Here is a 26,155-nt window from a genome sequence, read left to right as displayed (position 1 = left end):
AGCCTGATCTTTATTAAACTGCAGACCTGGGAAAATGGCAGGACTTTCAAAATCAGAATGGCAAAATATAACTCTTAGGGCAAGTACAGATATTACACTTTTACTAGTATAAGTGATCAGAAACCAGTCTATACCCACAACAGAACAGAAGTTCAGCACATAAAACCAAGTTATTCCTGTAACAGAACAGAAGTTCAGCATGCATAGACTGGCTTTAAAATGGCAGAACCTGGCCTAAGGTAGCAGGTATGTGGCGCTGCAAACACATCTGTTGTACCACATACAACACATTCAACTGTTCTCCACACTGCAAGGGAGCAGTGTGATCGGGTTTTGACGCCTGGATATCCAGGAGTCAAAACAACCCGGTAAAAAAAACAGAGCAACACATGCAGGGCCAGCATGTGCCATTTGAAATTGGAACCTGGCCACCTGTAGCCATGCTTCAGCTGCTGGCCAGGCTCTGAGCAGCAGGGTCACCACAGCTGCAGCCCCAGGAGGCCCTCAGGACCCCAGGCAAGAATTCAGTGCTGACTCTGGCCTCCCATACCCCACTTGGGTAACCAACCACATGCCAGAGGGTGCATGGCATAGGCGTTCCCTGGGGACAACTAGCAGTGGCAAAAGGTATCCTGCTGCTAGTTGTCCCCAGGGAATCAACCGTGCGTGCTCATGTGGATGCAGCTATAAGTATATATATGAAAATACGCACTATATAGACACTTTCCTCCTTTTGTAATGTGCTATGAGTTCCTTGGATGAAAAGCACCATATAAATATAAAGTACAAAATACTTTTGCATTTTTTGACAAGTGGAATATACCATGGCACAGTGTAGTGCTCCCTGCTGAAATATAAATATCCAAACTCCGATGGGCAATTTTATTGAACATAAACATCAGGCTAAAGTAAAGCTGTAACATTTATTATCAAAGCAGCAGATGCTTATGTTTTTGCAATGTTCTGTTAAAATTAATTTATGCCTAATTTAGCAAATGACTAAAAAATAATGTGAAAATATCTAGCATAGTGAATTAAGCAAAAGGTCTGTGTATCCAGGAGAACCTTCAGATACAAAAAAGGGCAATTCTACCACCTACTGTTTGTTTTACATATTTTCTTTTCGTATGTGTGTTTGTATTTGAGTGTGTTCCTTAAATTTAATATGAAACAATGACACTTTGGAGATTTGCTCCAGAGGTACAGCGAACTCATTGAGCACAAGGTGGGGGCAGGACGGGGGGGAGGGGGAGACCACAGGGGCCTGCTAACCAGTGAAGACCTGGAGGAAGGGAGGGACATAGATGAGGGCTACAGCTACTGCTGTTATTGATTTTTGTCATCTATGCTCTGGTGGCAGCATCCCTGTGGATGGGATTCTTGGGAATTCACCCTGATGCATCATTCCTTCCTTCACCCCTGCTATTCCCCCTCCTCCTTGCACCCCACCCCACACTCCATACATACATATTTGGTGCATGGCTGCTTTGGTAAAGGCTCCTGGAGTGTGGGCAGGAGAGCACCATTCTGTTTGTCCACTTGCTTCACTATCCCACAGATACACTGCTTGGTACAGTGGTGTCCTGCCCAATCTTTGGGAAGTCCAGTCCCCAAACGTTATACACATTTTTCCAGCTCCATCTTGATGCTAGTTCACCTTTTTGCTTCAATAACATTTATTGGGAACCACTTTTCAGAACTTCAGTCCCTTGACGCTCATATGCCTTCTTCTTATTTCTAGTCTAAATGTATTTATGTTGGTGTAGGCCCACTTATTCTTGTCCTACCATTATACTTTAGGTTTAATGGCTTTTCTTCCTCCTTTGTGAATTCACAGCACATGGATTTATGTAGAATGATCCAAGTTGCTCTTAGCATTCACTGTGGACATGTCTACACAAGCACCCAACTGTGCCATTGTTACTGCACAGTCATTTAGTACTTGTTTAGCTAAAGCAAGTACTAAATGACTGCACAATGACTGCTGGTACTGCACAGTCCTAGTGCCATGTGTATCATTCCAGACCATGCTGTGCAGTAGTAATGAGCTACTTTGCAATAGCTCGTTGCTACTGCGCAGTACTGGCAGCATCACAGTTCATGCCCACCGATGCTATGTTGCCGTACCTCATTACTACATCAATGTAGCATAGATGTGCTCTGTGTTGGGTAAATCAAGCTCTTGGAGGTCATGTCTGTACTACAAAACTATTGATCTAGGCAACAGAACCCTCAAATACACCATACTGCTCTGTACAGGCTACCTGCCTGACAGCTGCTCACATCAATTTTAATGCTGTCTTTCTTCTGCCTGGATGTCCTATTCTATGTTATTCCTATGTCCATTACTGTATCTTGGTTTACTTGATTTTCTGTTTTTCTCTGAATTAAAACCAGGTGTTAAGATTATAAGAATGTAAGAAGTGCCATCCTGCATCTAGCCCATCACCCTGTCTCTGACATTGGCAAGTAGTGCATACTTTTGAAGAAGACTATAAGAAAATGGGCACTTATGGAATGAATTGTCCCTCTATCATGTGCCCCCTGCAGCCCCCTTCATTTGTTTTCCAAGAAGAAGATTCCCTATATATCCTTGTATAGAAGCCATTCAATACCCATAAATATCTTTATTGTCTTGTTTGGTACCATCTGTAGTTCTACTATGTTCTTTTTGAGATGAGTTGACCAACTGCACACAGTAATCAAGAGGTGACTATATCATACTCATATTTATTGGCATAAGGATGTTTTCTATTTTGTTTTCAATGCCTTTTTAAGGATTCTTAGCACTCTATTTACCTTTTCAACTGCTGCTGTAGATAGGCTGATGTTTTGAGGAAACTATCCATAGTTGATAATTGAAAAATGTCTAATTCACAGTTCATCAACTATCATATATAGAGTCTCTTCCACCCTTCCAACCAACTTCTTAGTTTAATCCCAGGGCATTAGTGGACCATGTGATGTAGTCTTCAGGTGTAGTCCATTTATCAGTAGGAGTCCTTTTCATATGCGCCTAATGCTTGAACACCCTACATTTTTCCTCATAGCATTAGTCCTTGGGATATCTTAATTAATTTGTCATACCTTCACCCTCCTGCTTCAAGGATGAGAACTTTCACTGAAATTACCCAAACTTCCACTTCCAGCTTAGTCAATCCTTATCTCAATGCTTTGCTTGTTCATACCAGGATCCCTTAGAGTATAAAATTTACATCTAGTACATTTGCTTGTCACAGACAACAAAGCATCATTTTATTATTTAGATCTGGTTCAGGGATAGTCCTGTCAATTTTCCTTAACAAGGAATCATCTGCCATAGGGCCTGTCTCTTCCTAGCACTGATGTGACTCTCAGGCTCTCTTCTATATTTCTGCAGATCACACTGCTTTTTGTTTTGTTTTGCTTCATAGATTTTATATATTATATGCATTCTTCTTTGGCGCCCCCTGCCTGTCCCCATGGTTCCTTCCTTTTTTGGGGGGGACTGACTGCCATACCTTTCTTATTTGCAACACCATATACTGTTTCGGACCTGTTTCTCTCTCACTTTATTAAATGGACCATGCCTGGTGTTTAAATTTGTTTCTCTACCTCTAGCTGATCTCCTCCTCTGCCTTGCTCTCAAGATGGTGTTTCAAATCCTCGTGTTGACTCCACTATTGTCGCCATCTAAAAACTGGATTTTTCCTTGAATTCTATTAATCAATACGTCATATAGATTCCACCAGGTACTCCATCACAGATAATACATATACTGCAGCTCTTGCAGCTTGTCATCATTTTATGTTCTTTAGATTTGTCCACTGGTGCCTCAGTAGTCATCATTGTCTTCTCTTTAAAATGAACAAACCCTTCAAGCTCCAATCTGTCAGGTCATTTTCCTGTTACTGGTCTTTGATTACTGACCCATCTAGCCTCAAGTATTAGACAGACCCCCTTCTTCTGTATACTTACAGTTAGTTTATTTTCTTTTCTTTCTCTTGGAGTTAATAAGTGAGCACTGCACTGGTGGCACATTTCCTACCACATTACATCTTTTGGTAATTAATATTTGTACCTTGTAAAAGACCAGGTAAGAATTTGGCCTCCTCTATACATGCAGGTAAAGTGTGATTGGATCCAATATGTGCTACACTTGCATGGCAGGAAGCATAATTATGGAACTGCGCATTAAATCCAATCATGCCTTATTGCTGGTGTAGGAGAAGCCTAATCCTGGCCCCACCCCTTGCACTGGCAAGAAGCAGGCTCCCATGGCTGGGACTGAGGGACCCAGCAGCTGACAGGGCTCTCAGTCCTGGCTGTGCATGAGGAGCAGCTGGGGCTGAGAGACCTGTCAGTTGCAGGACTCTCTGTCCCAGGTGCCCACCATGAGGCACAGCCAGGATTGAGAGATACATGTGGGCTGGGGGTTTTATGCCACCCCCCCCCCACAGTTTGGTGGTTTCATGTTGGGCATGGTGCATCACTGTGGCTGGGAGCCCTTGCAGATGATGGCTTTCCCAGCTTCAGGGGAGACCCTGCCATATGTGCAAATTAAAAAGTGATAATCTTAGCATAAATTTTTAAGGTCTAACTTTATAGCTGGTTGGAGATTTTAGTAGTGTAATACCTGTAACATGTAGAGTGAGTCTTAGTGTGATGAACGTTGGCATATTTTAGACTTCTACTTTAGGATTATTATCTTCAGATTAAGTGGCATTGGTTTACTTTCCTATATTTTCCTTGTTTTATTTTTCTTGGTTCTCCATTCATCAGTAGAGCCAGATCAGACCCTTATTAAGAGGAAGATCAGGCCTCTAGTATATAAGAAAGTACAACTTCTATCAATGTATACTGATATATATCTTCAATATTCTTCTTATGATCTTAATTACATTGTTTATCTTACACTTTAAAAAATGGTTTACAATTGACTTCAATAGGTCTTGCATTGACTCTTTCTCACTTGATTGGATAGAGCTATAAATATTATTGTTTACTCTTCTTGTTATACACATGTAAATCATAAAAAAGCACAACATTCCATCTTCCTGCAATTTAGATCTCAATGCTATGTTCATGACTCCTGTTAGTTTTGCCATAATAAATATGATGAAGCTTTGTTGCCAGTTCTAATTAATATTGAAAATGTATACAATAGTAAGATTTTAAAGTTGGGTGCATATTTTAATATTTAAATTTAAGTAATGCTCTACAACTTTCCCAAAGGGATGAAATTCATCAGACAGGTAAATTGTGAACACTTTGGCAGAATACTGCATGTCTTTTTCTTGGGTGTCATACCAAAAGATGTAAGTTAGAGAGAATTAATGTTGCTTCTGAAGGTCAATTTAGGACTTTATTTAGAATAGAATCTATGAACAGGACAGTGCTTCTAGTCATCATCCCCTGGAGCATATTAGAGAATGCTTTGTGCATCTGTGCTATTATTTGCTTTTAAGTTTTAATAAAAAAAACCCTACGTGGAATGATTTTTTTTTTTTAAGGAAACTACAGCCATATGCAAGACACAATGCCTGATTCTGCTACCTGACAAATGGAAACCAAAAAGAAAAAGTCAGTACAGTTAGACTGGTATAGGAATAGTGTAAGATAGGGCTCTGGCACTGCTCTTAGTCAATTCCAAATATTACTACCAATGATTTCAATAGCACAAGATCAGATCCTAGATGAGAGGATGATCAGGCTTCCAGTTTGTGATAAAATCAAGATACTATTAGCACAAATTTTGTCAACATGTGCTGATATGTATTTCCATATTCTGCATTGTCATGATAACCATTATATTGATGCTTGAATTTCACTGATCTTAGTTTAGACATGAAAACATTTTAATTAGTAAAAGTTTGGGAGTTTGGTCTGTTTTTGGTTCCACCATTCCTGCAGAATGACCATGTTACAAGATCACTTGTTCAGCCAGTTTTCCCATAGGTAACACTGAGGTAAAATACTAAAATAACACTTTGAAATCCTCTGATTAAACATAATACATGCATGCAAAGTTTTGTACAAGTAAATTTACAATTAGAGTGTGAATATCACCACATTTCCCTAGTCATGATTTTTTTCCTCTCTATTTTTATGATGCTGGGGGGAACACTAACAAATAAATAAATAAATAAAAAGAATGGAATAACTGCATTTGAGAATGGGACAAGTTTCCTAGTAAGCTTTTATTACCTTTTGCATGTAAACTGTGGCTTAGCCAATGACAGTAAGATCATCATACATAGGCCCTTTAAAAACTTTAGAAAACTGTACATCCTATTCTCTATACTTCAAAAAACAATACTAAAGCAGGATTGCTGACTCAAATTTTATAGATAACTAATCAAATACCCAAAGATCATGAGACATAGGGAAAAAAATGTCTTCTTGCTTTTATGCTTATTTGGAACATTTTTTACACTGTTTTGGCTCCAAAATTCAGCCTTCCTCATAAGCTACAATGAATCTTCTACTTCCTTTTTGTAGTACTCAGATTTAGGGATATTCACAGTATATATTATAACTCATAATTAGGGAGCTAATAGGTAAGAGTTTACTTAATTGCACTAGACCCATTTTATCAAATAAAAACTTTAACATAAGTATCATAGGAAGTGGTAAGACCTAGTAAGGCTTAGGCATCTTGATGTATGCCCACGGTAACAAAAGAAAATAGAGAGGTGACACAGAGGCACAAGTTTATAAGAAAAATAGCAAACAAGTAAAGCAGAGTAGCTGAAGAAAAAAACCCTAAAAATCACAAATTCATTTTCAGAAAGTATGACTTATTTTAAAGGGGAAAACTGGAATTGCAGATGGTATATTTCAGAACGGTGCAGAACCCCTAGTCATGAAAAGGCCTATGGTAACTGATAGAAACATAAATGGTAGTAAAATTAATTAGTAGAAATGCAATCAAAAGCGATGCCTCACACAAGAGAGGCTAAATGGTCTAAAATGGTAAAGAGGGGAACTTCTGGGTATAAATGCAACTTCAGCAGAGTATAAGTGTGTGAGAAAACTAGTGGGATGTTAATCTCCAGATAAGTCAATAACATGTTCTCACCTGTTTTGAATCCTAACCAGGATGCTGTAATACAGGCACTGGAAACGTTGATTTTTCATGGCTATCTTTACTCAGCTTGTATTTTGTGCGTGTATTTTATAATAGCATGCTGTTTTTAATATGGTTTGGCATTTTCTTCAAAGCAGTCATAACCCCCTTCCTGTAATCACATGCTTGAATGCAGACTGAATCCCCTAGGTCATGGCATGACCACCTAGTGACTAAACTTTTAATTGGCCTTGATTGTCTGTATTGTTAATGTATTAACCAGTACATTTATGGAATCTAAATAAACAGGAGCATTCTCTTCTTTTTCTCCCACATCACCCAAAAGTTGTATACAAAAATGACCTCAATGCCAGAGCATGCCTTGATTACAATTACAGAAGTCTTTTGCATGGGTTGTGATAGCAAATGAAAAGTTCTCATTAAAACCAGAACCACTGAAGCAAACATCCTATACTTCACTCTTCATTGCCTTATTGTGAATACATTTTTTAACTTCTACTGGTCTTCATAGGATTCATTACATTCGTTTATGAAACTGCAGCTAGTTATATTATAGCCCACTTTTTCCGAAGTGGCTCCCCACATTTTCCAAACTTATGTAAAATCCACCTTTCTATGTCTAGAATGCACACAGATATACATGAGGGTATACATATGTTGGCTTTGGTTCATGCATTTGGTAAACATTAATGTTCCTACTCAATTTAGGTAACCACCTAGGAATGATTTGTTCCAGATTTATGTCACACATGTGCCTTTTGGTAGTTTTCTTCTCAGATGTCTCAAAAGGTGTCAATTCAAAACTCCTTGTCTTGGCTTGGACTTTTGTTTTGCCTTGCCTTACCTTGGACTGGAATTTGGAGGAGGCTACCTCTTCTTACTCTTCAGTGGCCTATAAGGACATTATCCTATCTTCTTCACATCTGATCTTGAAAGCCACCTTTACACTGCACCAATAAGCTATGAATTAACTTAAAGTAGTTTGAAGAGGCAAAAGGGATGGCTGTCAATTTAGTTTATACATTTATTATCAGAAAAAAAGTTAGAAATGTAGGTGTACATACATATATGTACTGTTAGAGTGAGTGAACAAATCTGTCATTTGTGTAAGGCTTATCTTGGAGTCTAAAATCTTCAGGACAAGGAACCTGTTTTCAGATATTTTGGCACAGTACCCAGAACAGCAGATACTCTGGGCAGTGGCAGTGCATGGAACAGTGCTGGCTGCACTTCTGGTGGTCGGTGGTGTGGCCACCCGCAGCTGTACGCTAGCTATTTTGGCACCCTTCCTGGGGTTGCTGTCCTGATTGCTCCCCTTCAGTTTAGCTACTGCCTAGAGTGCACTTTCTAAAACTGGGGAATCTTCTAAAGGGTTTTTACAGAGGAAGGAGGGAATGGGGAGAGGGAAATATAATGGGAGGGAAAAGAAGAAAAAAAAACTTTTACAAAAGGTTTTATGCAGTTAGAGAGACTACAGTGTGTTATGACATATATTTACCTTTTTAGTATTCATAATTTGGAATCCATAAGTGCACTGATATCATATAAACCCAGTAGATAAACATTGATGGTATTCCTCCTTGTGAGCACTGTATTCAGTTTAGATAAATCCATCTCAGCCTATATAAACCTGACTCTAGTTCACTTAGCTGTTGGAAAACAAAGGATTAAGTTATCCGGCTGTTATTAGTCTTACTGTTATTTATTGTGTAGCACTGACTTGCTCAAAAGTGAAAAAGATGTGAGGAAAAACACATTCCTTGTTCCAATATACAATGTTGTAATAAAAAAATGCAGCTTTTAGCCAGGGATTTACAAACTCCGGTTCATTAATAGTTGATGATCTATGGATGTGGGATGAAGATTTTTAGAGAATCACCTACTCAAAGAGTTCTCGCAATAATCAGTAATTTACAATGTTTTCATAAATATGAATAGCTGCTTTAGTAGGAAGGGTCATAATTGTTAGAGATAGCATTTATTGCTAGCACTTATTTAGATTAACGATTATTAGATAATTGACATAATCTAATGACAGGGATAGGCCAAATGGCAGATCGGGCCAGTGACTAGACTCCATTTCCCAGCAGCTCCTGCCCACACTGCTGCAGCTGGTTTCCGTGGAGAACCCAGGAACAGTGGAGCTGTGACAGTGCAGGGCTAGGGTTTCCATGGAGACTGGCTGAAACAGCACTGGTGGGGCATATGGTTGGGCAGGAAGATGTGCCAGGGCCGGAGCCAGGACTTTGCAGTAGTGACAGCATGGTCCAAAGCCAGGTTAGAGCTGCAGCACTCTGCCTGCTCGCCCCACCTGAACAGAGCTGCGATCTGCTGCCTGCAAGTCCCTGCCTGGGGCATGCAGACAGCAGATTGCAGCTATGTCCTAGCTCCAGCCCACACTGTCACTGCCATGAGATCCTGGCCCCAGCCCCGGCTCTGGAGCATCTCCTGCTCAGCCAGGTGCCCCGCCAGCCCTGCTTTAGCCGGTCTACATGAAAACCCTCACCCTGCACTGTCACAGCCCCGCTACTCCTGGGTTCTCCATGGAAACAGGCTGCAATGATGGGGCCAGGGCCTGCAGGGAAATGGATTCCCCTATGGCCAGACTTTGTCCACCCCTGGTCCAACAAGTCAATAACCCAGGGCTATATTCATTTCTAGTACCTTCTACTGATATGCTTATATCTACATGTAACGCACTACACAAACTCATTACATCACATTAACCTTTTTATACTGATTTATATTGTTATTAAAATGTATAAACAAGGAGATGTTTATTTATTCAAAATGTAATAAAAATTATATATTTTCCTCAGATGCAGCTGATAGGTCAATTTTTTTTTTAATTAAAATATACATTTTTTAAACTTCAAACATTGCTTTCCATAAAACACGTGCACAAGTTGCAAACAGAGAGATATTATGCTGTTCCTATCATGAGGGAAAGTGTCTTACACCTTGACAAACTTTGGAAACTTCCAATTTTGATTCATTAGTGCTACAGTGACCTTTCTTCTTGATGCTGATGTTAATAAGTATGTGGTTCTGTGGGAAAAAGGAAACCCTCAGAGACAAGAGAAACAGTCTAATCTTAAAGAATATTTTATCATTCCTTTTAATGTTAATGTACTTTTCTCTTTAATGGATTAATAATGATAGACTTGGAAGAAGTGTTGAAGCTTTAACTTTTTTTCTAATGCAATCTATTCAATCCTTTTCAGTATACATCTGCTTTGACCTATGATGCTGTCCAAGTAATGACTGAAGCTTTCCGTAATCTGCGTAAACAGAGGATTGAGATTTCCAGAAGAGGAAATGCTGGAGACTGCCTTGCAAATCCAGCAGTGCCCTGGGGTCACGGTGTAGAAATAGAAAGGGCATTAAAGCAGGTAGCCTTTCTAGATTGTATTATCAAATTAATGCATATATTAAATGCTCTGTGAATGTTTTGAAATAATATTTCTGCTCCAAACTAGATGTTATTGGTAGAAAGTTACAAGATCAACATCAATAGGTTTTGCTAACACCTCAGGAAAACTACTGAGTAATGAAATGAGGAATTTAGGAAAAGTTTAATTGCAGACTATTTTAGTATTAATATCCAGGTATGGAAATACAAAATGTAAAGTGTGTGTGTGTGTTTTCTTAATAACAAAATTAACTCTACTGCTGTTCTCATTGTTACCCCATATAGGTTCAAGTGGAAGGTCTAACAGGAAATATAAAATTTGACCAGAATGGAAAGAGAATTAACTATACTATAAACATCATGGAGCTCAAAAGTACAGGTCCCCGTAAGGTAATTTTAATTCTAACTGCCCTTAACAATATTCCTCTTTTAAGCAATGCAAAAAGGTAGGTGGTCAAAAGCTCTAGCTAACTAAAAGGCATGTTTCAATAATGTTTATTCATATGGTTATATTGTAATAATCTTGCACAGCAAAGAGAAAATGTGCACTATATGCTTCTAATAAATATGACATTTTATTTCTGGTAAGTACTGTGTCAATCTATATATGCAACTTTATACATATAATTTAAGGGTTTTTGGGGTTTTTTTGCTTTTTAATTAGAGCAGCTAAATGGGAGCAAATAAGCAGAGAGCATCTAATAACAATTTTGTGAACTAATGCAGAACAGTTTTTTCAGAGAATAATGTATTCATTTATGGTTCTCTAAATGTGATTTGTTTTTCTCTTTTTCCAAGCCATACAGAGGAAAAAGCCATTTGCAATAACTGTGTACATCTCTTCCTGATTTGGAGTCCTTTCTATCCTTTACATTAGTGTAGAATATCATTTATATCAAGATCTGATTAAATATAGCTAAAATCAACTGTTACAGTGGGAGAATTAATAGCAAAACATTTGGTCCTGTATAATAAGGTTACAGTGTGTTCCTGTTTTTGTTAACTGTATAGTGTTTGCATGTTTGTAGCTACTGTAAGTTTGTGTTAGCATATTTGGAACGGATAGGATAAATTATACTGAAACATAACAATTTGCTGTGTGTATCATATGGACGTTCATTGGCATCTATACATAGTACAAACTTTTTTCAGATTGGATACTGGAGTGAAGTGGACAAAATGGTTGTGAATCCCATTGATGGTCCTCTTGGAAATGAATCTTCAGGACTAGAGAACAAGACTATTATTGTCACCACTATATTGGTAATTAAACATATTTGTGTCAAATAGCATTCTATGTTAAGGTGAATTGTTGATTCACATGTTAACTGTTCTTCCATTTTATCCCTACAATGCTGAAAGTTGTGGAAAAAAAACCTTCTTTATGGAACATAAAGAAGATTCCTGGTACCATTAAATTCTGCTGTTATAAAAAGGATGATGTATATATTTGTATTGAAAAATAAAATATTTTTAATGGTAAATGGCAGGGATTCAAACATTCTGGCCAACACAAGTGACCAATTACATGATTTCAAAGAACTCTGTCTGCTGGTTGAATGGATTTTCTTTCTTAAACTCCAGTCTCTGTGCCCATATGCAGACAGACTTTGCTAAACCAGAAAAAAGACTGCTTCTAGGCTTTAGAGCTTTATGAACTTCTCTGCCCAAGTGATGGAATGAACATTCATTTTCATATTCTATATCAATTTACTAGAGCAACATTTGTGTTCTGTTATATAGCAGCAATGTTAGCTTGTTTACACAGCTTCTTTATCATTATACATTGATCCCAGGCCTAAAGAGAACTGTTCTGGCTCCGATACTTATAAGGGAAGAAAGGACAAATTCTTGTATTGTGAACTTATGATTGTCACTCGTTTTTTGGATGTTAAGAATTTCACTTAGGAGCCGTAGACCACTGTCTGGACTTTTTTGATTTCTTCTGCATAGTTATTCAATATATTTAGTGCCTAAAAAAATTGCAACAGATTTGGGGGTTGTAGGAGGGAAGAATGTTTTTAAATATTACAGCATTAACAACAAAAGAATTGAGAGAAGCAAGCAATGTATTCTTGCCTCCTTATAATTAACGTATTATAACTAACATTCATGGCAATTACTAATACATTTCCAGGAGGGATTACACCTGCAAGTATTGATATTTGCATATAGATCTGAAGCTTTGCTGTATAGAACATGTTTAATAATATGTGACAAATTTAATAAGTTAAACCATTTATGAATGAAACATGTCAGATTTTTTTTTTCTTTTTTTCCTGTAGAAAGCAAACATATTTTTCTAAGAAGTGCATTGCCTACATTAACTCTATCTTTAATGAGTAGCTAAAGCAAAATATTTCTGTGCAGGAATCCCCATATGTCATGATGAAGAAAAATCATGAGATGCTTGAAGGAAATGAACGGTATGAAGGCTACTGTGTGGACTTAGCTTCAGAAATTGCTAAGCATTGTGGCTTCAAGTACAAGCTCACAATAGTTGGAGATGGCAAGTATGGGGCAAGGGACGCAGACACGAAAATCTGGAATGGGATGGTTGGCGAGCTTGTTTATGGGGTAAGACCACCTTTTTAATACCGTCAATAACTGTGACTGGAACTGTGGAAGTTGTGGGATTATTTTTATTCTCCTGAGTATGGAGAAAACTGGCTTGATTCATATCTTCTTTGACAGGAAGAATGTTCAAGGTTAAAGAATGGAGTTAGATTAAAAAAATGTAAATGAGAAAGAGAGTCTATATTTCAGCTTTCTTTCCTGCAGATGAAAGGAACATGCTTTGCTAACATATTTGAATATTGTAAACTTTGAAAAATCATGTCTAAAAGGGAAAGCCTGAGAACAGTCTAACCAGATGATTATATAAATTTCACTGAGAGGAATTTCAGCTGTAAGTTACTAAACAGTTTACTCCTCAATAGGGTACTTTCAGTGAAATGACTATTATCTGTGCCCCTGTTGTCCTGTTTTTCATTTGTGAAACACAATAGGAACAAAGCCATTTCTTGCTAACTATCACATCAGTTATTATTACCTTGTTCTGTTTCCTTTACAGAAAGCCGATATTGCAATTGCTCCATTAACTATAACACTGGTGAGAGAAGAGGTGATTGACTTCTCAAAGCCCTTTATGAGCCTCGGGATATCAATAATGATCAAGAAGCCTCAGAAGTCCAAGCCAGGAGTGTTTTCATTTCTTGATCCCTTAGCATATGAGATATGGATGTGCATTGTTTTTGCCTACATTGGGGTCAGTGTAGTTTTATTCCTGGTCAGCAGATTTAGCCCATACGAGTGGCACACTGAGGACTTTGAAGATGGAAGAGAAACACAAAGTAATGAATCAACTAATGAATTTGGGATATTTAATAGTCTCTGGTTTTCCCTTGGTGCCTTTATGCAGCAAGGATGCGATATTTCGCCAAGGTTGGTTACTCGCCCATTTCAACTTTGTGCATTTTTGGTCTCAGATGGAGGTTCATGGTGCATATATATTCACTCTCAAGAAGACACTAGTTCCTTTTTCTCCAAAGAGTGTGAATGTACATGGAATAGAAACCAAATGGCTGCTGATGCTGGCCTGCTAACTATTAGATTTATATTACCACAACTCAGTGAACTTATATGCACCATGTAGAGACCGCAAAATGCATAAGGTTCCTATCATTTCATGCCTTCTTGGAGGGGTACCGTGTTTTTGCTGCATATTCCCATTTTACAGTTAACAGTGCCTATGCTTCACAGCAACTGTAATGGGAAAAAGGGTAACACTGTTTATGAGCTACAGAAGCAGCGCATTCCCTCCAATATCTACTTTACATACCATTTCACCTAGTATTTAACCTACTGTTTTCCTAGAGGGAGTGTACTGAAAATGAATTAAGTCATCTGAAGCCTCTAATTCCATGTGAAATAGGTACAAATCTGCACTGTTTTTATATGGCCCAGTTTTACAGGAATCTTGAAAAAAAGCCTGCTAAGTTACTTTGAAGGTCCCTTTCTTTAGAAATACACTCACTGGTTCTCGAGGGATTTTATTGGGGACAAATGTAAAGCACTTTACTTCCCCCTAGTTTTATTCCTTTTGCAGTTCATTAAGTGATCTATTTCCCTTGTGTACAAGTGGCTGTGGCCTTGATTCAGCAAAGTAATTTGGTATGTGGATAAGTGCCTTGCTGAATCAGGGGTCTATGGGAACAACTGAAATAGGGCAATTGCATTTGTGGGAATTAAATCAGAGGAACTTCCAGAGTGAGTTGGCTTTCTTTTATCTGAATGTGGGACAGGGAATGGATCAGTATTCAGTAGTCATTATTGTTATGCAGTAAGGCAGGGCTGTTCAACTTCTAAGTAGTTAGGAGCTGTGCAGGTTACACCAGCATGAACCATGGGACTCACAGGACACATATCACTTAGGCAGCTCTGCCTGCACCATGCATGCAGCCTCACTCTCTGCTTTTCAGCTGTGGGCTGCCCCACTGCCCTGAGCTGCCTGGGTGCCCATGTTATAGGAAGGAAGGGGAAGCCTTGAGACCATGACTACTACTGAAGCTTGAGCCATGGGGGAAGCAGTGGCTGGGTGGGAGTCTGGTGGCCAAAAATTAACCTTGTATAGGCTGTATGCAGCCCACAGGCCACTAGTAGGATAACCTTGCCATAAGGTATGAACAATTTCATCTGAACAAGAATAAATTAGGATAACCACAGTGATATTAGAGCTCTTCTGTGCTCTAGCACATTTTTTTACACACAAAAGATATTTAAGGTATTATTAATTATTGAATAAATAACAGCAAAAATACTTAATGTCACCATTCAATCAGGCATCCTCTGGGCATTCTGTCAAATGACATTACCCATGGGCAGTTCTTGCTGTCTAATGGAGAAAGGCAACTTTATAAGCTACTATTCTATGGAAGTAAGGCATTTTCTTATTCTGGGGGAGTGTATAACATTCAAAGGCAGGTACGCTGGCTTTCTTAGGAGTAGTCATAGACATTTTCCAGAGGAGTAATAATATATGAAACATGAGGCAGAGAAGAAAGACCAAATTAGCCTAAATCATAAAGTACCTGCTTTAGTTTTGATCTGTTTCTGCTCCTAAACATAGATTTTTAATTTTTGATTGTGTGCAAATATACCAATTGGCCACAAGTCTGTTTTTAACTAATTGAGCCTCTAATAGCTTAATGTAAGATGACGACTTACATCTATTTCACTTTTCTGGGTTTTAAAGCACAAAACCTCCTATGTATACCTCCTTTAAAATGGAAAGACTTCTTTCCAGAATAAGATTAGTATATTATCACCACCCAAAGGTACTAGGGTGGTTACCCTAGTACATTATCACCACCCTAAGTTACCCTATTTATTGATTTGATTTTTATGCTGCACTCCCTAGAAAGGCTCAGGGCAGTTTAAGCTAACTTTTGAGATATACTAATACTGTGTATGCCAAGTGTAGTATTTGAAATCACTTTCTTTTTTATTCTAATCATAACCTTTATTGAACAAAGTAAATATTCTAAAATATTTGCTTTTTTATGTGCTTATTATCTAAACTATAATAGGGCTGAAAACACTTCAGTTAGATAACTGGTATTCTTATACTGAGCTCCTCATTCTGGTTTCATACAATGCACTAATTAAACTAAACTTCCCTTTTCTATCAGGGATATTTGTGCTAAAATTTAACACCATTTTTACTACATTTTGATTGTCAGTAGGGACAACAGTGGGAGCACTTGTGTAGTCAAGTTGCCAATAGTTCTTGAAAATGTATGGGGTTTTATACATGGATGGCTACCTGAAGCCTGGTGTACACTAGGGCTATAAATAGACGTTCTTTGGAGTGGGATCTCTTTTTCATTGGCATCTACAGATGTTGCCAGGGCCATTGTCTCACAGGGTCAGGCTCCTGCTCCTCCCAGGACTTCAGGGGTCTGATTGTTCAAATTAACAGCTGTAGGTGCTGCTCCCAGATTCAGGGCAAAGCAGTGAGTTGTGTCATGGGAATCCCTCACAGGGATCAAAGATGATCTATTTTGTCTATAGATTAAGAATTGGCAGTTACATAGGAAGTTGTCAATTCAATATACATAGCATACAATCAGCACTTGTATTACTTGGGACATAAAATGCTAGGTGTCTTGCAAATACCTAATGTTTATCATGTAATCAAAAGTTAATTGTTACTATAAAAGTAAAGAGCTCCAGGATGATCACTGAGTTTTGAAAGCTGAGAAAAAAGAATGTCAAATCTAGGAACTGTATGAAGGGATTTTGGCCTTTCTCATCTATGCTTCTTTTAAGCAATATATTCTAGACCAGAAGTGCTCAAACCCCATTGCCCTGTACCTCTGAGTCATGGCCTTGCCATTTCCCACTTCTGTGCAGCAAGGTACAGGACAGGCAACACCCTCTTCTCCTCCCCTCCCCCTCACACAGGCAGCTGGACCAGGGCTCGGCTGCCCTCTGCATATCCAGATCAGGCCCTGCCACACCTACCCCCCAGACTTGTTTGGGTCCACCAGTTGGATCCGTACTTAAGGAAATGTCCATTCAGCCTGCAGGTGAAATGGTTGGGCGCTATTGTTCTAGATCATATCCTACCATTGACTTTTCTATAATACACACAATAATGGAGTCCTGTCTTGGAAATAGGGGCCATGTCTACATGAGATGCTGACTGCATAGTAGCCCAATACTACTGAGCAGTAGCATCGCATGGCAACAACCTACTGTCATAAATAAGATGTTCGTTGGTGCTACAGCACAGTAACCTGTGCAGTTATCAAGTACTTACTTATACAAGTACTAAATGACTGCACATTAATGACTGTGCAATCAGTGTCTTATGTAGATATGGCCAGACATTCAGAATTAGTCTTTTCATGTTTCTCTTGCTATTGGGTTATTTTCAGAGTAACAATCATAAGAATAATTGTCCAGAATTGCTTCCTTTTAGTTCTGTTCCCAGTTTTATCAACTTTACAGAAATAATTTGGGTTTCTAAACTCCAAGATTTTTTTTCACTTTATATAGTTTTTATGACTTAACTTGAAACCTCGTTTGTGCAACTGTAGGTTGGATGATTAAGACATTTTATTTTACAAAATATGTATTTAAGAAATACTTGACTAGTGAATCTTGGGTTGTGGGCTTCAAATGTATTTAGATTTCTGCCAAATAATTAAGCACCTCTACAGAGCTTATGTATTCAATATGGATAAAATACTTTAATACATGGGAAAATGTAAATGCCTCCTTAATAAGTAGGTTGAAATTTGATTAGATGACAGCATTCACAGATATATTGTATATTTCAGTTTTGAAAGTCACTGCATTGGTGAGCTTTAAACTGTTTTTTATGTTTTGAGTTTTTTCTTTTCTCTTTCTTTAGCAGGAAATGCAAAACAAAGATTCATAACAGCCCTCCTGCTGCAGTTAAAGTATCAGATTATTATTTAAGAACAGTACTTTTTGTCAACTTTTACAGTTGGATCATTTCATGTTCATTCTCCAGTTGGTTAAATAATTGCAGTTTCAGACTGAGTTAGGTTTATTATTTCATTTATGGAAATCCACTTGGCCAAAGCCTCCTGCAAGTAATGTTGCCTAAGCATAGAATGTCCACAACAGCTTAAGTTGGTGTTTGTCAGTCTGTGTTTGAATGTTTCATAAAAAATAAGCAGTTTTCAGCCACTCAGTTTTTAAAGCACTCCTTTGGTTTTTCAGCAAATACAGTTGCATTGATATCATGACTCTTGTTCATGCTTTTGTGTGTCATACCCAGGAGTTCACATGAAACAGCATGCAAAGTTTTTTATTTTTTCATTAATATGACGCATTATAATTTGAACAGTTTCATTTCAGCGTATTTACAATTCTGAAGAATTGAGGCAATAACTCTCTGTAAAATATATTCAAGTCTGGAGTCCTGATTTCAGCAAAGTCCACCAGATGTAGTGGAGCTTACATGCTCATTCAAGAGAACTATAAAGTACATTCATTTCCTGTTTGATTAGTATGCACAGCAGCTGTACAAGATAACCTGAAGTACTTCCCTGTAGTATAATGCATCATTTGCATAAAACTGATAACTTTTGTTCCTTTTAGGACATTCATTTCATTTTACAAATCCATTTCATACTTGTTATTAGATCCCTGTCTGGGCGCATTGTTGGAGGTGTATGGTGGTTCTTTACCCTGATCATAATCTCCTCCTACACGGCTAACTTAGCTGCATTCCTGACGGTTGAAAGGATGGTGTCTCCCATTGAAAGCGCAGAGGATCTGTCTAAGCAAACAGAAATTGCTTATGGGACATTAGATTCTGGCTCCACCAAAGAGTTTTTTAGGGTAAGAATTTCTGCTTTCCTAGTTTCCTGTTTGTTTTAAATATGTATTATCGCCCATGACATTTTTTTTCCTAGGCTATTTGGAAAGTTTCATTTGAAAATGTAATGAACACTTTTACTATATAACACATGTAATGAGTTCTTACTTGCTTATATGAAGAAAAAGCCAGAAGAGTGTGTCCCATTCAATTGTGTAGCACTGCAATAATTGATATTTATCTTAAAAACAGCTGTTATTATTTGTATTGCAGTAGTGCCCCAAGGCCTTTTAAGACTCCAGATTTGAAATATTTTTTTTCCAAAATGGGTTATATAATTTTGCTGGTATCAGCCCTGCAAACTTGGTTTCCAGCAGCCTTATAATCTTTTAGTAGGTCATACTAAACAAGTTAGTATTTGTTTGGCATAAGGAATGTGCATCTCAGGGATGTGTACCCTTGTAGAACAGCAATAGATTTCAAGTACCACACTGTGAAGAACGTACTGGTCTGCTATCTTAATTCTTGAAAATAAGGCTTTCAAACAGGAATTCAATCAAATTTAGATTTACTGATCTATTGTAAATTATGGGGGAAATTATCACTCAAGATTTATGTTTTTAAAAAACAGGAAGGGAACATGCATGAAATAGTTATTCTCTGATCCTGGAGGCCACTCATGAAAGAATAGCCTTTCTAGAGAATTTGTGTGAATAACTTATTTGTAGACTCATATCTAAAATCTTTTGTCTCAGACACATGGGTTCATAGGCACTGACAAGCTTGCTAATGGTCTGTGATCACACATTGTTAGCACAGGCTGGTAGGCATAGAAATTGTACTGGCATCCTGGTATCTGTTCACATTACTGTTTGTAGAAATCAAGACCTTCATTTAATATCATGCAGATGCAACTCTACTGATGTCTGTGGGGCTAGCCCATTTTTTTACAGATGCACTTTCACAATGAACCACTACTGGTTTAGGCACGTGGCAGTTCTTAGTATATAGTTTAACAGAACCCAGCTGAAAATTATCACTATATTTTCTGCATCTATTTTGAAGGGATTTCCTTCTACCCTGACCTTGAATTTAGTTCCAAACCTATACCAATGGGTTACTGAAAACATATTGTTGGAGAATTTGGTTATCCAAACAATGCATTAAGATAGAGAGTGCATATAATAGGATCATAAGAAAGGAAGACTGAAAGGGACCTTACAAGGGCATCTTGTCCACGCCCTTGCTCAAGGCAGGAATATCCCTGACTAAATCATTGCAGCTTAGTGCCTGTCCAACCTGCTCTTGAAAATTGCCAAGGAAGGAGATTTCACAGTTTCTCTAGGTGCCCTGTTCCAAGGCTTGACCACCTATATCAGGCAGTTCTGCCTAATCTCCAACTTAAATTTCCTGTGCTGAAGCCGGACACCATTGCTTCTAGTCCTGCCCTCTATGGCCAAAAATACATGTTATTCAAATAATTCTTTATATATAAATATAAACTACAGGTTGGTTAAAACAATTTGTTCAGTGTACAGCAGTCTTAGATAATATGTGCTTGAACATCTATGGGCAGTGTTATCTACACATTTGAAATACAGCCTTCCTGCAAGCTCGTCCTCTTCCTTTTCCAGTTTACTTGACTGGCCAGTGCCTTAGTTGGTTTGATAGCTTTTTTGATTTCAATACGTGAATAAACTCTACAACAATATTTGGGGTTTTTTTCTGTATTGTAAGGTTACAGTGATAACTGCTGTGACACTTCCTTCATCTGATTGGGTGATCCATGTTTAATTATTAACTGATCAAAATCCAGATTGTTCCAATTACAGCAGTAAGAAAATACTGTTTTGTGCTTTTGGTAGTGAGTCCAGTGGAACCATTTATGTAGGACCTTGTTCTCATTTCTTTTATTCTGATGTAAATCAGGAATAATCTCACTGAAGTCAGTAAGGTCACATAAATGTAAGTTGCTGCAAGTCAGATCAGACTGGCTTATAGTCACTTCTTATAAGAAGCCTAATAGTATGTGTGTAATATCATTTCAGTATTTTTCCCCCTATTTGTGAATTTAAAATTGCCTCATATCATTTACATTTTCACATCAACTGTTGTCTGTATTGGAGATAACATTTTAACTACCTATACACTGAATCTTTCAAAACATTTCCCTTGTGTTCCACTTTGCATTTCTTACAAACAGCAGGTTTTCTCATATTGGCTGAAGTAGCATTAGTTATATGAACAACAGAAGTCTGTGTGTAGTTCCTTGTTCTGCCACTGTTTAGCTTGTAATATTTTGCAAATCTTTTAAAGATGCTTTCCCTTAGTTTCCAAGTCAGTAAGCTAATACAGGTGATGATACTGATCTTATGTCTCTATAAAGATTTTTGTAACCTAATATAAAAGAAAGAAGTATTTTTATTAGACTTTGCAAATTTAACATTCAAAGAAACCATCGTCAAGTGTTTTCAGAATGGCAGTACCTCATTTTGATCTGCAATACAATGGCTGCTTACAGATGTTAACCCCCCCCCCCCCCCGCTGCCAAAAAAAGAGGTGCTTTACTAGAAGAAGCAGTGCATTAGTTCAACCCAGCTCCTGCTTCAGCAGTGGCTTTTTGCCACTTTAATAGCTGATAAAAGTTCAAAAAAAGCCTCGCTAAAGCACCCAGTCTATACAGACATTGGGCAAGTTGGGTCCAGCTAATGCTATGCCTCTTCTGGATGTATGGTGGGCTCAGAGCAGAAGTGTGTCGAGTTTAAAGAAAAGTGCCAGGGTTTTTTTTTTTTTAACATCTGTAAGCAGCCTGCATGCCTAATGTTGGAAAGAGCATAACAAAAAGTATTCTGTCCCCCACAGGCTAACAGTCTAAATCAGTAGTTCTCAACCTTTCTAGACTCAAGGCACCCCTATATAATATTTGTGAAGTAGTGGCACTCCATTAAAAAAACTAATTTATTTATTATGGTGCTTATCTGCTTGAAGAGGGGTTGGGAAGGAGGAGGAACAGCTGGCAGAGAAGAACCTTCACAGCAGTGAGCTGCGGGGAGGAGGAGTGCATGGAAGGGAAGTGCCTGCAGTTATCTCCTCAAGCTTACTTTGCTTATCCCCTCTTTTCCTGTGGCATCTTTCAAAGGCTGGCATGGCACCCAAAAGTGCCACAGCACTCTGGTTGAGAATCACTGGTCTAAATAGACAGACGATAAAAATGTAGGACTCTGTGTAGGTACACAAAATGATCATAAAGCTGGAATACAGGGAAAATAGTGCAGGATATTTAATTTTGTGAATAATAACTACAACTAGAGGTGGTATAAAATGGAAAACAGTGACAGGGGAAAATTCAAAGCTGTTTTTATTCTTGGGGTACAATTTTCCATTTTTGGTTAAAGTTTTTGAGACAGTTTTGATGATACCTTCAATAAAAGAAGTTATTGATATCATTCCTGAAATCAGTATTAAGCATAATTTGGTTCATTTGAAGATAATTCCTGAAAGATTGTATCTCATTGTTTATTAAAACTGACAAAAACAGCCTTGATCATTTTTCATGAAAATGAAATATTTTATAGATGTTAACATATCTCTTCTTAAAACTTCCATTTTCAAAAAAGACCACTTTAGTGTGACATCATTTACTGTTAAACATTTCAACCACATTTATTTCCAACCGTTCTTTTTCCATAAAAGGAATAGTTAATGCTCAAGATATTTATTGATGATTTTAATTGATTTATATACTACTTTAACGTATTGATCATACATGTGAGGAAGTAATACGATTGCCTGTTTCCTTTTGAATCTCAAACCCTGTAACTCTTTGGCGATGAGTAGATTATGCAGCAGTATAATTGCAAAGTGCCTTAGGTCAGAACCATAAGTAATCCCACAGAAATTAGAAGGGAACTTTTGGTAGTAAATGTTAAATCTGAAAGTAGGAGTGTACAGTATGTTTGTTGGGTCCAATGCCAATTGTTTTCATTTAATATTTCCCCCTGTCAACATTTGTCAAGGTACTTGAATCCTGATTTCAGTATCTATTATCTACCTCTTCACAGCTTTTACACTTTTATAACATCAATATTTCTAGTAATGAACAGAAAAGTTATTAAAACCAGGTTTTCCTGTACTCATTGGTGATTTGTAGGGTGTGCACAGGGCTGCAGTGCATCACCTGAGAGTACTGATGCATTCCCTGACAGGTCATGCTCCCTGCTTAAGTGATAGGTGGGGGGGGGCAGGTGGTAGTGCCAATGCCCGCCCCCCCCCCCATAAGCACCATCTGGGGAGTGGGAGCACTGGATAAAGCCACTTCCAGGAGCCCCACAGCTGCTTCCTGGTTGGCGCAATTGACTGCAGGGGATTCCCCCTTTTCTGTGAGATTGGCCAGAGGGGGACCCCCATGCCCCAGTCACTGGGGGGGGGTACATGCCCTGCCTGACTAAGGTAGCACCAGTTGCCCATGCCTGTACTATTGAGGATAATTCAGATAAAGGACAGGTGAGAAGGTGTGTTGTGGTAGATTTCTTCTCCCTATTTTAGGTTATTCTATCATAGAGAGTTCATCCTGAGGTAGAATTCATCTTGAACCTGATGATATGTCAGAAAATAATAGTTGATTTTTTTTTTTTGATCTACTGATAATCTCTAATTTTAGCAGTACTAAAGCATAACCACAATGAATGGAAAATTAGGACATTTAAGCTCCTATTTTTAGAATTTTATCTTAGAAAGTTTTGCTCCAAATAAAGTGGGTTAGAATTCAGAATTCTGAAGGGCTACATTATCATTTGCCAGAAATAATTTAAACCTGCCAATTTGTTTTCTTTCTGGAAGACAGCTGTCAAAATTACTTTTCTGATGCTTCTTTTCCTCCAAGTGCTAAACAATAAATTGTTGGCCCTGTAAAAAAAGTGGCAAGACTCCTATAGGATGGGAACAGATATCCATGTAGGCAGGATTTCCCCAGAATGTTTCTGTGAGGTGACTGTCATTATAAAATAAGACAAGTGCAATGTGATCTGTGTCAGAGTGTAGATGTCATCATTTATGTGAACAGAAGCCAGGGCTCACAAGTTCTTTGGGCAGATAGCTAGAACTACGCTGAACGGCCTCTTGGCCACAAGCCAACTAGATGAACACTCCATATGCAACCTTTGTAGTATAAAAAGCACTACTTCTTGACTATGGAGACAGAAGTTCTGTTTCTCATAAAGAAGTGGCATGGTTTTCAAAATTATTTTTAATGATGATATTTAATGTTCTTGTGACCAACATGAATCATGTGCGACAAATTTCCACAAACAACCTTGCCAATGGACAGCGTCTGAATTCTGACCACTATGTACAGTTCTTGCCCTTCATTGAGTTATGTTGCGGGTTTGTGATATGTTCCATAACAGGAGGCTTGGGTGAGAAAACTAAGCCTATTTAGACTTAATATTCAATTCTAGATATGCATCCAATTTTCCAGAGGTCAGAGGTCTACTCAAGCTAAGCAGGTTCTTCCTCTGGAATAATTTGTATTATTGATCCTTTTCACAAATTAATTAAAAGTGATATATGTCTGAGAAAAACTGGTAGAATCTGGCCCTCCATAGCTGAATTCTTAAAATAAAATTAATTATCAATTTCTCCAGTTATTCTAAGAATTAATTGTTTAAAAAAACTCTTATGATTTGTTTGAATGTTAGTAACTGAGTATTACTTGTAAAAAGCCTAGTGTTTTTCACAGCCTTTATCAGTGAATTGTGCATGCTATCTGGATCTAAGTATGCATGGTGTCATGGCTAGGCTTTTAGCTAAGTCTTCGGATAACACAAGAGCAATGGCCAGATTAAGGCTAGGTACAGACAGTCAAAGAGCTGTAGGTGGAATCAGTCTAAGTTATATAATTTTCTGTAAGTGGCCTAGGTTAGTTTGGTATTAAGCAGTATATAAATTCCCCCTTTGGTAGGGGCAGGGCACAGGCTGCTTGCATTAGCTGAGGTTTGGAAATTGGGAGTGCTCCTGTATGCCTCCTAGCTTGCCCTGTGGGCTCCCCGAGCTACCAAAGACTGACAAACACTGCTGAGCACCCAGACCACCTCTGATTGGCTGCTGGATATGTGCAAGCATGCCTCCCCCTGGCCCTAGTATACTGGGACCTTATATCTTCTGGCCAAAAAAGACTTGCAGCACCTGGTATCCATGACCTATGTACCTGCTGGCAGCAGCCAAGGCATGAAGGTTACAGGGTTTCCTCCACGCAACCCCAGACCCAATGTTCTGCCCCCTGCCACACTGCAAGCTGCCCACACCGGCTCCTGCTGGGGAGCTGGAGGTCCATGCTGGGATTTGGGTGTGCAGGAGCTAGAGTCTGGCTCCATGGGGTTGTGCCTGAACATGGGGTCATGGGGTTTCCTGGCTTGGTGTGTGGGAGCTAGGGTCAGGCTCTGTGGCACTGTGCTCAAGTGCAGTGGTTCTCTTGGAGTTACTGTCAGGGGTCTGTGTACATAGCAGGGTGCTTTATGACATGGTGTAAGGACACCTGGGACATGAGTGCCCAGGTCTTGGGGCTTGTGCAGGGAACACAGACATCTCCCTTGCCTACCCCACCTCACCCCCAGCTGTCTGCTTACAGCTGATGGATAGCCAGAGGTGGGGCTGGGGAGAGGGGCTGTGCTGGCTTAGCTCTGGGAGAGCTCAGAGGTGGGGCCCACTGGGCACTCGGCCGGAGCAGCCAAGCATGGGCCAAGTGTCAGCACACCTCCCTGTGAGGAGGGAGATATGGGGGGCCACAAAGGAGGCTGGGATGCCAGAGGACAGAGACCTAACTTGAATTGATAGGAGATCTGCTACAGAAGTTCAGTTCACCAGTCTAACCTAAATTGATTAGATCTGAGTGCACATTAAACCAGGTCTATCTTAGACCAAATTTTGCCATTTTTACACCTAGATGCATCAAACTTCTCTACAGTTATGAGTTTAAATTGATTTCCGATCACTTAGACTGGTTTACATATAATGTTTGTACCTTAGTTTTGTGAGGGCCCCGCTTGGGAAAATGTAATAGAAAAGGGTTAAAAAAGAGTATCAGAGATGTCAATGCAAGTTGTGTGCATGGCGCAATGTACTGTGTGCAGCACATAGGTTACTTTTAGTAGGATTAGTCCTTGTAATTATTGATAAGAAGAGTTATATCATTCAAATTCCACCAAGCAGTGAAAATTGATATTTTATACTGTATCACACTACAATCTTGCAGGCTTTGTCCAATAAAATCATTCACCTACATGACTAGGAATTGAAAACAGGAATGAAAGCACAGCCTGAG

At 38.6% G+C, this 26,155-nt stretch overlaps 1 protein-coding gene across 7 annotated transcripts in view; it reads left to right on the top strand.

The window, feature by feature from the left end:
- The window catches only part of GRIA2 (glutamate ionotropic receptor AMPA type subunit 2), a 148,023-nt gene that overhangs the window by 100,661 nt on the left and 21,207 nt on the right, over positions 1–26,155 (top strand). For all 7 annotated transcript variants that reach the window (XM_019481455.2, XM_006270894.3, XM_019481453.2 and 4 more), the window contains exons 7-12: positions 10,294–10,461; positions 10,767–10,871; positions 11,634–11,744; positions 12,852–13,058; positions 13,555–13,925; positions 18,662–18,860. In XM_019481455.2, coding sequence (XP_019337000.1) covers positions 10,294–10,461; positions 10,767–10,871; positions 11,634–11,744; positions 12,852–13,058; positions 13,555–13,925; positions 18,662–18,860 — 1,161 coding nt within the window. The remainder of the gene's footprint in view (positions 1–10,293; positions 10,462–10,766; positions 10,872–11,633; positions 11,745–12,851; positions 13,059–13,554; positions 13,926–18,661; positions 18,861–26,155) is intronic.

The sequence above is a fragment of the Alligator mississippiensis genome, chromosome 2 (assembly GCF_030867095.1).
Source record: "Alligator mississippiensis isolate rAllMis1 chromosome 2, rAllMis1, whole genome shotgun sequence".
Lineage (NCBI taxonomy): Eukaryota > Metazoa > Chordata > Crocodylia > Alligatoridae > Alligator > Alligator mississippiensis.
This window is presented reverse-complemented; position numbering and strand designations above follow the sequence as displayed.